The 16562-nt window shown below is 45.2% G+C and overlaps 1 protein-coding gene across 6 annotated transcripts in view; it reads left to right on the forward strand.

The window, feature by feature from the left end:
- PBX3 (PBX homeobox 3) overlaps positions 1-16286 on the forward strand; it is a 302674-nt gene extending 286388 nt beyond the window's left edge. For all 6 annotated transcript variants that reach the window (XR_011205093.1, XR_011205094.1, XM_069241767.1 and 3 more), the window contains one exon: positions 14700-16286. Coding sequence is in view for 2 of the 6 variants with exons in the window: in XM_069241767.1 (XP_069097868.1) it covers positions 14700-14792 (93 nt within the window). In the remaining 4 variants the exon portion in view is untranslated. The remainder of the gene's footprint in view (positions 1-14699) is intronic.
- The last annotated feature ends 276 nt before the right edge of the window (positions 16287-16562 follow it).

Here is a 16562-nt window from a genome sequence, read left to right on the forward strand (position 1 = left end):
TAGGCATGAGCCATAGATCATAGAGTCATCAAAGGACAGGGTGGCCTTATGTTCCGTACGAGAACATGGATATGTGTAGCAAGGAAAATAGTGTTCCCTGTGGCAATATTTTGTTTTCCAGTTATATGACAGCTGCATGGTATTGTTAACAAAAAGGTGGCCAGAACTTGCCGCTAACAAAATCCATATGCAAGTGGTGCAAAGGTATTGAAAACACAAATAATCTAAACTTAAAACAACCCTACTGGCTTCTACCCTCACGAACATCAAGCTCTGAGTGACTACTCACCACTTCCAACTCAATCCCTTGAGAATTGAGTTCCTACTTATCTCATCTATCTCACTCTTGTTGACCCCCAAACAAAGTGTCTAGATTACATCAACATACTTGATTGCACTTCCACCATCATCAAAGATTCCAAGTCGATGTGTTTCATCATTGATAACTATCTTAATCTTCAAAAACATATTACTATCATAGCTAAAAATGCCAATTATCACATCTAGCTCAAACAAGGGGTCAAATTGTTGCTGCTGACTAGGACCTCAAATAAATTTGCCAAGCCCTAGTCCTTTCTAGGCCATGCAATGGGAATGCCACAGTGGCAGACATTTCCAAAATCCACTTTGCTCTGCTTAAAGCCAATTTTCAGACAGCTGTTCAGCTAATTTCAGGGACTGGCCACTATGACTGTATCACCTCTGTTCTTCTGCCATTGAGCTGGATAGCCACTGGGGGGTAGATTAACATTCAAACGTAGACGCTTAATTCACAAAATCCTATTCTCTGATCACATCCACAGTCTTGCCAAGAAACTGAAGAAACTGAAGATCTCCGGTGGCACTCATCAACTATGCAGCTCAGCCAGTATCTTGCTGCTACAGAGCTAACCATGCTTTCCTCATCTGACTCACCTGGTCACGATTTTGCCAGGGTCCGTGCAGTTACTGAAAGGATTTCAAAGAAATCTGTACTTCTAGGAAACTTATGAAGTCCATACCAATAACTGGATGACATCTGGCAGGAAGAGCTACTGCTAGTGCAAATACCAGAAACAATAGTAATTGTCTTCTCAAGGTTTAACAAAAAATACAAAACTCCAAGCAAGACTCTAAAACTCATTACAAGACACTCAAGAGCTGAGCCAGTTGTTATGCAGGCAGTGTAAAGAAGTTTAAGGTATCTGACTGCCCCCATGCATGGCCGCTCCTGAAAAGATAGACAAAGGATACAGGGGGTCATTCCGACCCTGGCGGTCCATGACCGCCAGGGCCGGGGACCGCGGAAGCACCGCCAACAGGCTGGCGGTGCTTCCTGGGCAATTCTGACCGCGGCGGTAAAGCCGCGGTCAGAAAAGGGCAACCGGCGGTTTCCCGCCGGTTTACCCCTGGCCCAAGGAATCCGCCATGGCGGCGCTGCTTGCAGCACCGCCATGGGGATTCCGACCCCCTTCCCGCCATCCTGGTCCTGGCGGTAAATACTGCCAGGAACAGGATGGCGGGAACGGGTGTCGTGGGGCCCCTGGGGGCCCCTGCACTGCCCATGCCATTGGCATGGGCAGTGCAGGGGCCCCCTCACAGGGCCCCATAATGATTTTCAGTGTCTGCAACGCAGACACTGAAAATCGCGACGGGTGCCACTGCACCCGTTGCACACCAGCAACTCCGCCGGCTCCATTCGGAGCCGGCTTCATCGTTGCTGGGGCTTTCCCGCTGGGCCGGCGGGCGGCCTTCTGGCGGTCGTCCGCCGGCCCAGCGGGAAAGTCAGAATGACCGCTGCGGTTATTTGACCGCGGTATGGTCTTTTGGCGGTTCCCGCCAGGCGGGCGGCTTCCGCCGCCCGCCGGGGTCGGAATGACCCCCACAGTCCTTGGAAAAGAGTGTACTTGATGGCCTTTCTTCCTATACAAGCAGCTCAATGTATGGGTAGGGCCATCTAAGGAAAATATGACAACCAAATATTTGACACAACAAAGTATATAGACCTGCTACCAGCGGACAAGAAACAGAAGTTTAAGGCAAGGAGTGGGTGAGATGGCTTACGACAATTTGCAGGAGCAGGGGTGCTCCATAGGGAGGGATGGCTTTGAGCAACGTCTGACCAGAAATTCACATATTGGAAATGGCATCTGATTGTGATTTTCTGTTTGCAAAGCACTTTGAAGGTGTGAAGACTTGAAGACACTGTCCAACACACAAAGTCAGAAATAGATACAGCCAGTCCTTTGGAATCCTACAGAAATTATTCTTACAGGCCTTTCAAAATGCTATCGGAAGTCAGATGCCTTGTTAAGGCTACCTGCTTGTTGCTACGAAGCATATCAACTACTGCAGTCACAGTTCTACCATCAGAATTGTTAGATACTACAACTGCAGCCTTACTGAGTGCCACCAAGAGCAGCGTATATTAGATCACAAACTAGACGTATAGGAGGGAGTCATGAAAAACCCTAAGGCACCTGATGGTGGCATTAGAAGATGTACTTGTTCCTTATGGAACGGGAAACCATGACATCTTTAGCTCTTCGAGGCGTCTAGTTCCATATCCCCATTCATCCAAAGCATCCCAAATTCTTGAGCTTTGAGGTGGCCATTGACTGTTACTAATTTTGTGTACCTCCCTTTAGCTTCTGCTCTACATCCGGAATCTTCACAAAGTATATGACACTGACTGCTGCATTTCTACAATCGTTAGGCCATCATGTATTCATGTACCACAACACGACCGATCAAAAGCAGTTGCCTCAGGTCAGCCAGAAATGCCAATTTCACACATGAAGGTATCCTCAGACGGGATTGTGGCCAAATGCTTTTTCAATCATGTTGTCAGGGATATATGCATACACTTTTCACCTCTTCTCCTTATCCCGAAGGTCATTGCAGAGCTGAAACAAGAACTATGCTAGATCATTCTGGATCATTCAGCCAGTACTGATTTTGAGATCAGCTCCCTTAGAGGCCATCCCTCAATCTCCATGGATCACAAATGGATCTTTTCTCCAGGTATCAGGGCCAAGTCCTACCTAAGAATCTTGGGTCTTCAAAGCTTTTCCTCAGAATATTGTGACCACTAGCAATATGAATCTTACCACAGTCTTGTTGCAAATAATGAAACAGCCAATCGAGCCAGTCAACAGAGCAAACGCTTCTCAAAGATGACAACATTTCTTTTTGCCTTGACATCAGTCATGTGGTGAGTAAAATCCAGGGATTCTCTGTGAAGAGGCTGTTTCTTCGGTTTACCAAGGTTATAGTCACACCAATGGCCGTTTTATTCCAAAGGTGCTGACTGACTTTCAGCACAACGAGCCAGTTGTGCTCAAAGCTTTTTTTTTAACACCATTTAGATATATTAGAGAGAGAGACTTGCGTTCTCTAGATGTGTGTAGAAAGTTATATTTAGACAGAATAAAGAAAGGAAATATGATCTGATTTTAGAGCATTTTCAAACCATTGACAGGATTACCCTTTACCGACACAAGGAATGTGCAGGTGGGCTGTACCAGCTGTCACCTTCTCCCCTACAGAAACTGGGTAACCACTTAAGAGAAAAGCTAGAGCATATTCTACAAGGAACATGGCAGCTTCAGCAACCTTCTTCGTGAACATGATAGATTTAGCAGCCCTTTATGCAGGAAGTACCTTTGTTGGACATTTGTTATGCTGCAACATGGAACAACTGTACCACATTTACTCTGCACTACTGCTTAGAGGCCTTAGTGGATGGAGATACCGTGGGACAAGTAGTTCTGTGTTCTGTTTTTCAATAAGCTGAATTTTTCTATTATCCGTTATCCACGGTTTTAATATTATATATGAAGGGTACTGCCTTCCTATCTGACTCATGTTTGTGAACCTGTGAAAGATACAATGCTGCAGATGGAAAAAGGGGACGCTTGTGTAGCCACAGTTCTCCAGTGTTGGTATTTTTCATAGATCTACATGTGCCTCACCTCCAGTTATGTGTTGGTTTCACCTTGTGGTGGAAAGCTGAGGTGAAATGACCTCCTAGGGAAGAGCAGATCGTGTTTTTTGCAATGCAGTGAGTGCACTACTAAAGTGACACTTGTTTAAGGCCCATCGGGCAGGCTATACTCAAATACAGCTGCCTTACAGTTACTGGGGGAGTCCCACTCGATGACAAGCATGAGGAGCTATGAGAGGTACCAGCGCTGCAGACCGTAGTTGCAATTGCCCTTTTTCTTTTGGTGCATGCTGAGCATTGTTGTTCCATGTCAAACCGAGAAGGTAGGGTGATTGGGAGGGGCCACTTTCTGCTGGTGTTTCAGCTAATCCTCTTACCCTCACTCTTCCTCAACGGTTTCCACTGTAGCCTGGCCGTGCCCCCATCCTGGGCGCCAAAAACCCTCTACAGACTGATATGTGCCCAATGTGGTATTTGTAAAGAATGTATACCTGTAGCACACAAAAGTTCCAAGGGACAGAAATCCCACAGTAAATCTTGTGCAGGTGATCCAGGGGCAAAGCATTTGTTTACTGCTGGTGTGGAACAATGAGAAGCTGAGTGCAGTGCTGCGCATGCGTGGCCACTAGTCACCGTCACTTGTCTGCCGGCTACAGGCAGGTGTTGCAGCTAAGAGATGACAAACATGGAGGCAGACTATTTTTTCTTGGGAGGTCCGCGTGGCCCTTTTAGCATATGCTAACCTTTCCTTCGTTGATGGGGCCTTGTTTTGGGGAAGATCTGCCGCAAAGGCTAGTGACAGCCGTGAGCAGTCCTAGGCAGCATGGCAGCCTGTGCGGGCGCCAGCGAGAGCTGCCCGTTGTTATATATTCTGTTCGAGCGGTGCGCGGTAACGCGCCAGCTGCAATGCGCGTTTTCGTTTGGCTTCAGTAGCGCGCAGGCCGCAGCGCGCCGTAGAAATGAATACACCAGACACGCACTATTACTGCTCGGCTGCCCGGCTGGTAACTAACTCCCGCCTGCCGAGTCAAACCCTTTATTTCCTTTTTTCACGTCACACCGTCTATACCATTTTAGTCTTATTAACAGGGGAGACAACCCTCCGGCATGCACAGGGTTTAGAAAACAAACACCCCTGTGCGCCGGGGAACTTGGGGCGGTCCCCCGAACATAACATTCCTCCTCAACTATAAATTGACTTACAACTAGACAGAGATGTGGTACACCCTGAAGGCTCGGTTCTAACATTCCGCTCAATTACTTTTCAACTACCATCTGCTCACCGTTATTCACACACGTTAACTGTCCACATTACTCACACACATAGTCCTTCATCCTCACTGGGGGTGATATGCGGGATCTCAAATGATATCTTCCTTTCCCTCTTCTTTGAATCTCCTCACGGCTGTCTTCCTCCACCGGCACCTCTGCAGATTGGCCCTCTTCGACCTGGGTCGGGACCCCCGTAGGTGCCACTTCTCCCTCTCTGATATCGTCCCTGTTGCCTGTATGACTATTCTTTAGTTCACTCCCCAGGAAAAACCCTGGTCGCTCAAAATCTTCATCTTCTCCCTCATGGCTGCGATCATTTCCGCTCCTTTGATAGATAGGGTGATCTCCGTGGTATTTTTTGAAACATGAGATGTTCCTGGTCACCATCTCGTTTCCTCTGGTGACTGTCACTAGCGTTCCTTTTACTCGAGTGACAGTCCACCGGCCCGATTCAAAAGTTGTTTTAAATTTTCCAGCCGGATGTCGATTCTTCATGAGTACCACCTCACCTATAGGCCTCTCCACCTATAGGCCGGGTCTGGTGGCTTAGTGGACTAATGCGTCCACTATAGGGGCCTGTGTTTGATCTCATGGTCACAGGTTCAAATCCCAGCAGGTTCACTCAGCCTTTCATCCAAAATTCTGAGGTTGATAAAATGAGTACCATTGAGTTGGGTAACAATAAACATCTGTTATTCAGCGCCAAGATGCCTGCGGGTGAACGTGCGCTTTACAAATACACATGTTATGTTATGTTATGTTATACTCAGATATCTGGTACGCGCTCTCCTTTTCCTTGACATTCTCTCATTTTGGACCTGTCTCTGTCGTAGTCTCGCTTCCACTCGTTTTTGCCTATTTTTTAATTGTCCTGGCGTCTGTGTGAGGGTCTCCACTTGGGGAATGGTATCCCTTATTTGTCTTGGCATGCAAATCTGGCTCGGGGGCACACCAGTCGTACTGTGAGGGGTCATCCGATATTCTCTCAAAAACTCAAAAATCGCGCAGTCTATATTTTTTTCTCTCACTACCGCAATCCTCAGTACCTTGTTGAGGGTCCGCATGAATCTCTCGGCCTTACCATTGGCTTGAGGCCATCGTGGAGTGATCTTTCTGTGGTGTATTCCATGCGATGCCAGATATGCTGCAAACTCGTTGCTCGAAAATGGGGGACCATTGTCAGTTCGTAGTTCCTGCATTAACCCATGCATAGCCATTATTTTCTCTATACATGGTATTACCTTTTCCGTGACTGTAGATTCTAGAATTTCGACCTCTGGATACTTTGAGAAATCGTCAATCACTACTAGCATATGTCTTCCATCCGGTAAGCTTCCAAGATCCGCACTTGCTCTCTGCCAGGGCGTTGCCGGGATATGTTCGGTGATGATGGGGGGCGGCGGATCCATCGGCCCCGCCAGTTGACACGCGTGACACCTCTGTATGATCTTCTCTACCCAGGTGTCTAGGTCAGGGAACCACACTTTGCTTCTCAGTTGAGCTTTTGTTTTGACCACGCCCTGGTGAGCGATGTGGGCCAACTCGACGGTTCTTTGTCTCAGGCAGTCCGGAATAACTAACCGACTTCCTCTCAACAGGCAGTTTTCCGGCGACACGGCCAGCTCCTGCCTGACTCGAAATAATGCCTGCATATTGTGGTTGGCTTCCTCGGTTCTTAGATTCAGATTCTGCTTTAACAAATGCCATCTCCCATCGCTGACACAGGATATTGCCAATTGCAATACCTCATCTTCTTTTGTTGCGTCTTGTATTTCTTTCAGTGACATGGGCAGTGGCCGCGACCTCTCCACTATCAACCTTACGTACTCCTCCGTACTCTCGATCTCCTCACTTTCACGTCCAGTAATAGGTCTTGCATGCCGAGACAAGTAGTCTGCTGGGTTTTGTGCCCCGGGTCGATATACCACAGCAAACTGATATCCTTGTAGTTGGAGAATCCATTTTTCAATTCTCGGGGGAGGTTGTGAGGCTGTTTTGTTAAATAACGGTATCAGCGGCTTGTGGTCGGTGTATACCATGAAGGGGTGACCATAAATATACAGATGATAGTGGCGACAGGCCCAGTTAACTGCGAGTGCCTCCTTTTCTATGTGTGAATATCTTTGTTCCGTTTCGGTCAATGCTCGACTGGCATACGCCACGGGGGCCCAGTCACCTTCTTTGTTTCTTTGGGACAGCACTGCTCCGAGACCTATGGGGCTCGCATCCACTGATAGTTCTGTTTCTTTTGCTGGGTCAAAGAAAACCAGAGTCGTCTCTGCCGATAGTGCCCGTTTTGTGTCCTGAAATGCTTTTTCTTGTGTATCGTTCCACTCCCACGGAGTATGAGCCTTGGTCAGCTCCCTGAGGGGAGCCGGGAGGGAGGTTAGATTGGGAATGAATCTCCCGCAGTACGTTACCATCCCCAGGAAGTTTCGCACACCGGTGACTGAAGTAGGTGGTGGTGCTGATTTTATGTCTGCCACCTTTTCTGGGTCCGGCCGAACTCCTTTTTCTGAGAAGTGATATCCAAAGAAAGCAATGTCTTTTCTTAAAAATTCGCACTTCTCCCGATGTAATGTTAGTCCATGTTCGTGCAATCGTTGGAATGCTGCTCGTAACCTCTGCATGTGCATCTCCACTGTGGGTGCATGTACCAGGATGTCGTCACTCACATTTATGACTCCCTCCAGGCCAGCCAGAACTCCTCTGATGGTGTCCTGGAAGACTTCGGCCGCGCTGGCAATCCCAAAACTCAGGCGTCGGTATCGTCGTAGTCCCACATGGGTGGAGAATGTGGTGATGGCTCTAGACTCCGGAGCCAACATTATTTGGTGGTACCCGGCTCTTAGATCCATTTTCGAGAACCACTTGGACCCACTGACCTCTGCCACTATATCATCGACTGTTGGGGTGAGGTGACGCTCCCTCCGGATGGCTATATTTGGGAGGCGCATATCGACGCATATGCGTACCTCCCCTGGTTGCTTCAGCTTTCTAGTGACCACTATGGGTGACACCCATGGGGTCGGCCCTTCTACTTTCTCAATTATGTTCGCTTCTTCTAGTTTCTTCAGTTCCGCCTCCACTTGTGGGCGGAGATGAAATGCAATTCGCCGGTGTTTCAGCGCGACTGGTTCTATGGACTTATCTATGTGAAGCTTTACTTGACGGTCTTTCAGGCAGCCAATTCCTTGGAATATATCTGCGTATTCTTCCTGTAAGCTTTCTAGCTCCCCGACGTGAATGCTAAACGCGAATGTCACCAGTTTCAACTCTTCTGCAGTACGGCAACTGAGCAGCATTCCGGTTCCTATTTTGGTGACATACACCTTGGATTGTACCTTTACTTCCTCATGATTGATGTCTGTCACGAAGACTCCCGCCATTGGGAGAGGTCTGGTTGATCCGAATGCGAATACTTGTACTGTGGTGCGTCGCAGAGGGGGGCGACGCGGCATTTTGTCAAAATCAGATTGTGCCAGTATATTAATTGACGCCCCGTGTCAATTAGGGCCGTAACTTGGTGCCCCGCCACTGTGACTTGGCACTTTGGAATCTTCTTTCGGCTTGGACAGCCTGGTTTCGTTGCGTGGATTATGTACACCGTATCTTCTGGCTCATCGTCATCATCCATGTCAGGGATGAGATCTGGTGGTTGTACCGCTTTGGCTCCTTGTCTTGTCTTTTGTCTATCTCCTCTTGATCTGGTGTTAGAACGACAAACTTTTGCGAAATGATTTAGTTTTTGACAGTTGGTGCATTGTTTTCCCAGTGCCGGGCATTTCCCTTGGTGTGGAAATGATCCTCCACACATGTAGCATGATCGTTGTGCTCCTGTCGTTTTTGTTCTGTCCTTCTTTTCATCATATTGTCTGATGCTATGGCATTTACCGGCTCCGTTTTGATGGTTTGTGCGAGCGCTGTTTCCATGTGTGCGGCTCTTACCTTGGACAGCTCTTTTGACCTGCCTATCGTCAGCATGTTCGCCATCGTCATGCCTGGGATCTGAAGGATGTGCTCTCTTAATTTTGTTGAGTGGCATCCTTGGATGAATTGTGCTCTTATCTCATCATCTGGGTCAGGCAGTGTGCACATGCTTGCTAGTTCCTTTAACCTTGCATAGTATGCGTCTACTGACTCATCTGAGCTTTGTCTGGCCTGTCGCAGGAGGAATCGTTCATAGTCTGGATTTGCCATGGGTTCAAAATATGCAGTTATTGCCCTTTTCAGCGTTCGGTATGTGAATGGGGGCCCTTCTTCAGCCACTGTCTTGCTGATTCTGTGCAGCATCGCTCCTCCCATGTGCAGTAGCATCGGTCTTTGTCTATCCGGGTCTAGAGCGACCGCTGCGAAGTAATTTTCTAACCGTTCCACCCATGACTTCCATTTTGCGGCCTGTGCTGATGGGGGTCCTTCCATAATAAAAGGCTCTATGACCGGGAATGTAGCCATTTTTTTTTTTTTTACCCCCTCTTTTATTCCTTGACTCCTGTCAAATTTTCCTGTCTTTTGTTGTTCTTTGTCTTTGTTTGCTCAGTTATGTCTTTATTTTCACTTTATGTTACTCTTCTGTCCCCTTTTCTTTCTATGCCCTCCTAGGCCCAGATGTCTGTGCCCCTTCGTTAGTTGGCCTTACTCTCTCACCTCCTTTTCTGTGTGGGGGCTGTCAGCCGTTCTCCCAGGGTCGTTTTGGGAGCAGTGTTCATTCTTTCTTTCTGAGCGCCGGTTCCGCTAGAGCTGGAGCTCACTCCGGTCTTGCCAGATGAAGATAAGCTGTGCCTCACGTCGTCTTGCTTCAGCGTGTTTTTTTTTTTTTTTTTTATGCGCGCGTTTCCAACTCCCGTGGTCACACTGCCGCACTTCCCCACGTGGGTTCGAAAAACACCGTCTTCGTCGCCAATTTGTTATATATTCTGTTCGAGCGGTGCGCGGTAACGCGCCAGCTGCAATGCGCGTTTTCGTTTGGCTTCAGTAGCGCGCAGGCCGCAGCGCGCCGTAGAAATGAATACACCAGACACGCACTATTACTGCTCGGCTGCCCGGCTGGTAACTAACTCCCGCCTGCCGAGTCAAACCCTTTATTTCCTTTTTTCACGTCACACCGTCTATACCATTTTAGTCTTATTAACAGGGGAGACAACCCTCCGGCATGCACGGGGTTTAGAAAACAAACACCCCTGTGCGCCGGAGAACTTGGGGCGGTCCCCCGAACATAACACCCGTCACTTCCGTTCAGCCTCTTCCAACTCACAGGCCCGCCCCCCTCTCCGGCCCAATGGCATTAAAATATGTAGCCACAGCAGAAATGTGACCAGACGTTGATGCCAGCAATTGCCTCTGTGTGCAAGACATAAGGTAACTGTGTGTGTCAATGCTCATCTTGCTGCTGTGGGTCCGTGTTGGGGGGACCAGCGACACGTGGACGCTCGTAGCTCATAGATAGGAAAGCCGGGACTACACGGAGTTTTAAATCCCCAGTTTTTCTTGTATGCGTTTTTCTGCTATCAACGCGGTTTTATTTTGTAAGCAGAGTTAATCTGTTCTGCACTGTCTCTAGAATCAACCATATGTACCTTTGTAACACACTCTTGGTAATAATAAACAGCTTCTTCCCATTATCCAACAAACTGTGAGACTTGAAAATTAAAAGTGTTAGTTCCCTTTTTCAATCAAAAACTACGCAGCATACTCGTTTTACCTATTCCCAAACGTTCAATATGCTTAAAATAGTTTAATTTAATTACAGTGAAAATATGTTTATTTGGGGCTATTTAATCTATACCACTATATCAGAAATTAATACATTCATGAATATATCATTATATAATTAGAAGGTTGACCATTAAAACAGAAAATGTAATTCATATGTTGATCATAATTTGAGGTTTATATACCATGTAGTGGTCTATTTTGTCAGTTTGCACCACCTGCAAAAGTCATGAAATTAATTCTAATTTTTCTGATTTTGACACTAAATGCAGATTATCATTGGGAACTGTCTGAGGCTGTAGGGCATTAACCTTCCATATATAAAATGCAAGATCAAAGTATTCTTTGACATTTATATTTAACAATTGATCCAATTATCAATTTGTTAGGTCAACAGTTTTTAATTTGTGGTCCACCGACCCTTGGGGGGCTACAACACCTATTCATATGGTCTTCGGCTGTTTAGAACCTATATAATATTAGCAGAATAATAAAGTATATGTACCAAAAACAATATCTGAAAGTGAACATTTTTAAATTCTCGGTAAATGTGAAAGAATTTGAAAGTGGAAGCAAAACATTGAGTTGTCATCCTTAGCTTGACTTCGTGGAGCAGTAGAAGTAGAGCAGAGAACCTAGAACTGGTGATTAATGGTCTTAACTAAAGCACAGGCTTGTGACAACAAAAAGGGAGCATGCGCTACGAGCAAAAAAGAAACCTCACAGCGTGTAAACCCACTCCACCACTTGACCAAGTTTCCAAGCTGGCGCCCTTGGCAGACTCCCTGCTGTTCACAACCCAACTAATAATCCTTCTTTTAAAATGCCATATCTGCACTTATTCATGCTTTCGCCTTAATTGTCCTGCTAAAATGTGCCCATGTTCTTTTAACCATAAAACTGGAGAAAACGAAAACAAATCAGAAAGACTTACATTAATGCTGGTGCTGGTAGCAGCACTTCCTGATGTGTGGTGGTGCCTCAAGGAGAAAGGGTGTTATGTGCAGCAAAACTACATGACTGTTATCCAATAAGAGGAAAGTCCACATTGTACTTGTATTCCGAAGGTGCCCTCTTCCTTAATGTTTCTAAGAAGCACTAATGATGCCTTCTGGGCACAGGGTATGCAAGTACCGCCCAAAGGTTGTGGATGGCCTTGCTTTGAGCCACATCAGAAAGTGACAGGTTTTGCCAGATTCTTATGGAGATATTTCGACTGCCGCAATCTCTGTTAGAAAATAAACAGATGAGGCACATCAACATGAAGGCAACAATGAACATAGAAGTGACAACAGATTCACTGTTGAAACTCAACATGCACATCAGTACCAGTCACTGTGTATGCGTAACTGTCGCAATGCCCTTTTTCGCCAATGGAACCCTCAAACTGCTGTAATCTCTACCCGTGCCTTCTAAAGTTCTCATGTCCGCCATCTCATGGAGAGTGCTCCGTCGCCTCTTGAAGACTGGCTCCTAGCTTCGCAAACACCCAATATCAGATAAAAACAAGTTGTTGCTGCTACAAATGGATGACTGGCACTTTAGCACTGACTCAGTCAGCACATAGTTAATAGTTAAATATTGTTTTGAAACCGTGGTTTAAAAAAAAAATGTAGAATGCAAAATGTGCTTCTGTGCATCGTAAGGAAGGCGAGGCCACTACCAGCGCACAACAGCACCCTCGGGATATGCACTGTCTGACAGCGCATACCAGCACTGGCTTTCCACCAGCCTTTTCATGGTGGAGACCCTGCCATGAAAAGGCTGGCGGAAAGAGGACTCCTGATCAGCACGGCAGCGATGAACTAAGTGCCGCCGTGGCTGACCACAACTACGACGACCACCACCCTGTCAGCAACCATGTTCCTGGGGGTGGTCCCCTGGCGGTTCAACCACAAGGGTCGTAATCTGGCGGTTGGACCTCCGGGAGTGCCGCAGTCCGACCGCCGCTGCGAGTCTGGCCGTCTTAAGACCACCAGACTCGGAATAAGGCCCTTAGTCTATATACCCAACAGCTCCATGAATCGCCTCACTGATACCAAAAATGAAGGTGCAAGACTAGGAGTAGCAGTTGTGTAAATGTCATGTATATATTTTCTGCACCAACCTCGTAAGAGCCTGCAGGATCCCATGTCGCTTATTGTACATTGCTTTTACCTACTCATCTCACATCTCTTCAAGCTTCTCTCCTGATATCAGGTGCACTGAGAAGCAGGCAGACATGGTGTCCATCCTCTCCTTTACCTACCCCATCTGGTAGCAGAGGGGACATTGAACAAATGTCACACATCTCGTATTCTCCTGAAATTCACCAATAATGACAACCCTTAGAAACTAGGAATGTCTCAGTGAATTCTGGGTGCTTTCACACAGGAGAGAGCACAGTGAGCTTGGTGGTTCTAATGCACCCTGGGGATGCCCGGAGGGTACTAGAGAGGTAAACTGACTTAGCAGTCTGAAGCGGCATTCACCCTATTCTGTTACCTATCTTCTGTAAGTATGCTCTCAGTAGCACATGTGCCCACATGTGGCAGGTATCTTCTTTCCTCATCCTATGTGAGTTCTATTGACTCCAAGTGCAGTAAGGAAACATCCTGAGAATCCTGGCTATGACCGATCGGGCAGCCTAGAACTGCAAGGCAAAGTCTCCCTTTTCCAACTGACCAGGTATGCCCCTTCTTGTTGAACCTGAAGAATGGCCATCGACAAGATCAAACTGATAACATAAGAACATCATATATTTTCTACACCTTCCATCAGAGTCCAAAAATCATGACCACCGTTTAAAAGATATTCTGCCTCTTATTCTCCCAAGAATTTCCACACTATGATGATGTTACAGAATCCAGTGCATAGTTCAGTTATGATCCCTCCTCAGAGTGATCTGAGTGTAAATGGCCAATACTATGATAATGTGCCTTGACGGACATCTTTTTAGTGGGAAATTAGGAACATTAAGACACCCAGTGAAAGAACATCCCATGACAACAGAGCACCGGTTGGTGGTAGGATTCCCTGTGTTGTTTTAAAAATCTTCCTGAAAACATCTTTATCTTTTCCAACACAATATTTTTATAGTGTAATTGGAATTCCAGTCCATGTTCAAGTCTTTCACGGGTATATGCAGGGTAATGGCTAAAAAGGGGCAGGTTCATTCCTTGATGTTGGAAATGGGCCAAAGAGGGGATATGTTTTGGGTAGAAAGCCCTCTTTTTCACTTAGAAGTGTATATCTGTTTGTAAACACTGTCCTAAAGTGGAGCCATAAAGTGTTGTTAATTCAAGCTGATGTACTGGACCCCTGGACGTCCGTTCAGTAAGTTGTCAATGGAGTCCCTCAACTAGAGAGACACACAAACAGAATCTCAATAAATGCGGGTAAACATGTCATTCCTGTGTGTGATCGTGTGTGTCCAGTTAAGACATTCCACAAAAGTACCTTGAGCAGTCACAGTTGTGCCTTCTCCCTCCACCACCGATGATACCACCAGATTGAATTGTTCCCTCAGACTGGAAGGAAGGGGTGGGATATGGACCCTCCTCCTGTGAACTCTTAATGGCTGTCACTAGCTTAATAGGGTCGTTATTTTAACCATTTCATTCCAGGTTGTTTTTCAGTGCCTTGCGTGACAAATGTAGCTTTAATTTAATTTCTGGACCTAAATCAGAGTGATTTATTGAATATCCGCGCCACACTCCTGTTTCAGCATGCAATTCTTCAAATGATATTGTATTGTAGAATGCCATTAATATGTATTAATCCATTAATGGGATTGTGTCTTCCCTTTCAGGCTAATGGAGGATGGCAAGATGCAGCTACTCCATCTTCTGTGACTTCCCCTACAGAAGGGCCGGGAAGTGTGCACTCTGATACCTCTAACTAATCGCTTTGCAACTCTTCTCCCTGAGCTGATATGCCTTGAGTAGAGCAGTCAGATCAACCTGAGAAGCCAACCATCTGCAGCTTTACTATAACACCTTCTCTTAGAAAACTTGGCAAATCACTTTTTTAAACTCTCATAAGCATTTTATATTTATACTTCAGATGAAACACAATTTGAAAAAAAAGCACTTTATCCGATTAGGCCAAGAATTAGTATTGTTTCACAATTTTAGCATAAGTTATTATTAAGAGTTCAAACTTTATGGTCAGACAGATGCCAGTTACTTGGCCGTAAGAGTATAAATAGGAAACAGATGTCCCCATCCACACAAGACATGCAGACTCTAGCCCATGAACGACATCCCACAAATTCAGTGTTTTTTTGCCTTTTTTAATTTTTGATTGTTTAATATTTTAAAACATCTACTTGAGTAGGAATAAAACGTCTGTTTATTTCCGTTTCACATTGAAAGCGTTTGGGATTTCTTGTCACATTTTTGCTGTGATCTGTCTGTTTTTTAAAGCTCGTAGCATATTTTCCCCTCTTAAAAAAAAAAACAAAGCAAAGAAACAGCAGAAGAACAAAAAAATGATGCTTTCGGAGTCCACTCTGCATTTCACTGACGGACAAAGATTGGTATTCGGAATAATGAAGATGCTTTGCTGCTTATTTTTGTGGAAACCACAATCTTGGTGTTACAGTATGAGCACGGTGCTGCACACAGACTTGTTCATATTTGCCACTTCCTCTTGGCAGCAAAAGAGCACCATTATATGAGTGTTGTATATAGTGTAGCAAAAGAGTATTTATACATCCCACCAATCAAAACACAGCTTTATTACCTCATGCGAACTCATACAAACCAATAGAATTTCAACATGTTCTGTAGCTTAGAGCGCTCACTTACTACCTCTGAACAATACTCACGCTGTAGTTTGTGTTTTTCTTATCTTTTCACATCTTGTAATTAACTCATTGTTCCCCTCCACGAAATGTATTGTACAGTGTAACCTTTTTAAGAAAAATAAATAATCTTAAAAAAAAATCATAACAAGTTGCATTTGCAGCTTTTATACGGAAGGGGACACATAGGCACTTGCATTTGACACTATACAGTAAAACTGATGTAAATAATGAAAAACATTTTGAATGTTCTTCATCCTGTTATTAATCCACAACAAAAGAGAAAAACAACAAAAATAATTGTAATGCATTCAGATTTCAGTATTCAGTATGGTATATTTCACCCTGTACAAGGGGGGAGGGACAGACGGGATGGGAAAGGGTGGAGAAAAGGTTTCTTTTTTTATATTGTATGCAATTCTGAATCTGATTGAATCATGGAAAAAAACTTGTGGCAGTGATTCTAATGTATTAATACGTTTCGTGTTACTTTCTTACTGGTTTACACCCTGAATTGAAAACAAAAGTCTTCCTTGTGGTAGTTTTATGTAGTTAAAAAAAATGAATAAAGATTTTGCTTTAATGATCAAATGTTGCTGTAATTTATTTCTTGCATTTTGATTTGTAGTTGCCATCTGAGATACAGTGAGCTGCAAAGTGTAGCAGACGTTTTATTGGGAAACCAAATTATATTATTTCAAGCCTATGGCACCTATTGTGGTTCTCTCACGTGATTTATTTTATATTTAGGAAATCTAACATGCGCATAATCTCAAAAATAAGTTTAATCGTTGATTGGAAAATGCACTTTTGTACCAGGCACAGGCATGCAGTTTAAACATTTTAAAGAAGTTTATAAACAACGCA

Source organism: Pleurodeles waltl, chromosome 6 (genome assembly GCF_031143425.1).
Source record: "Pleurodeles waltl isolate 20211129_DDA chromosome 6, aPleWal1.hap1.20221129, whole genome shotgun sequence".
Classification (NCBI taxonomy): Eukaryota; Metazoa; Chordata; class Amphibia; order Caudata; family Salamandridae; genus Pleurodeles; species Pleurodeles waltl.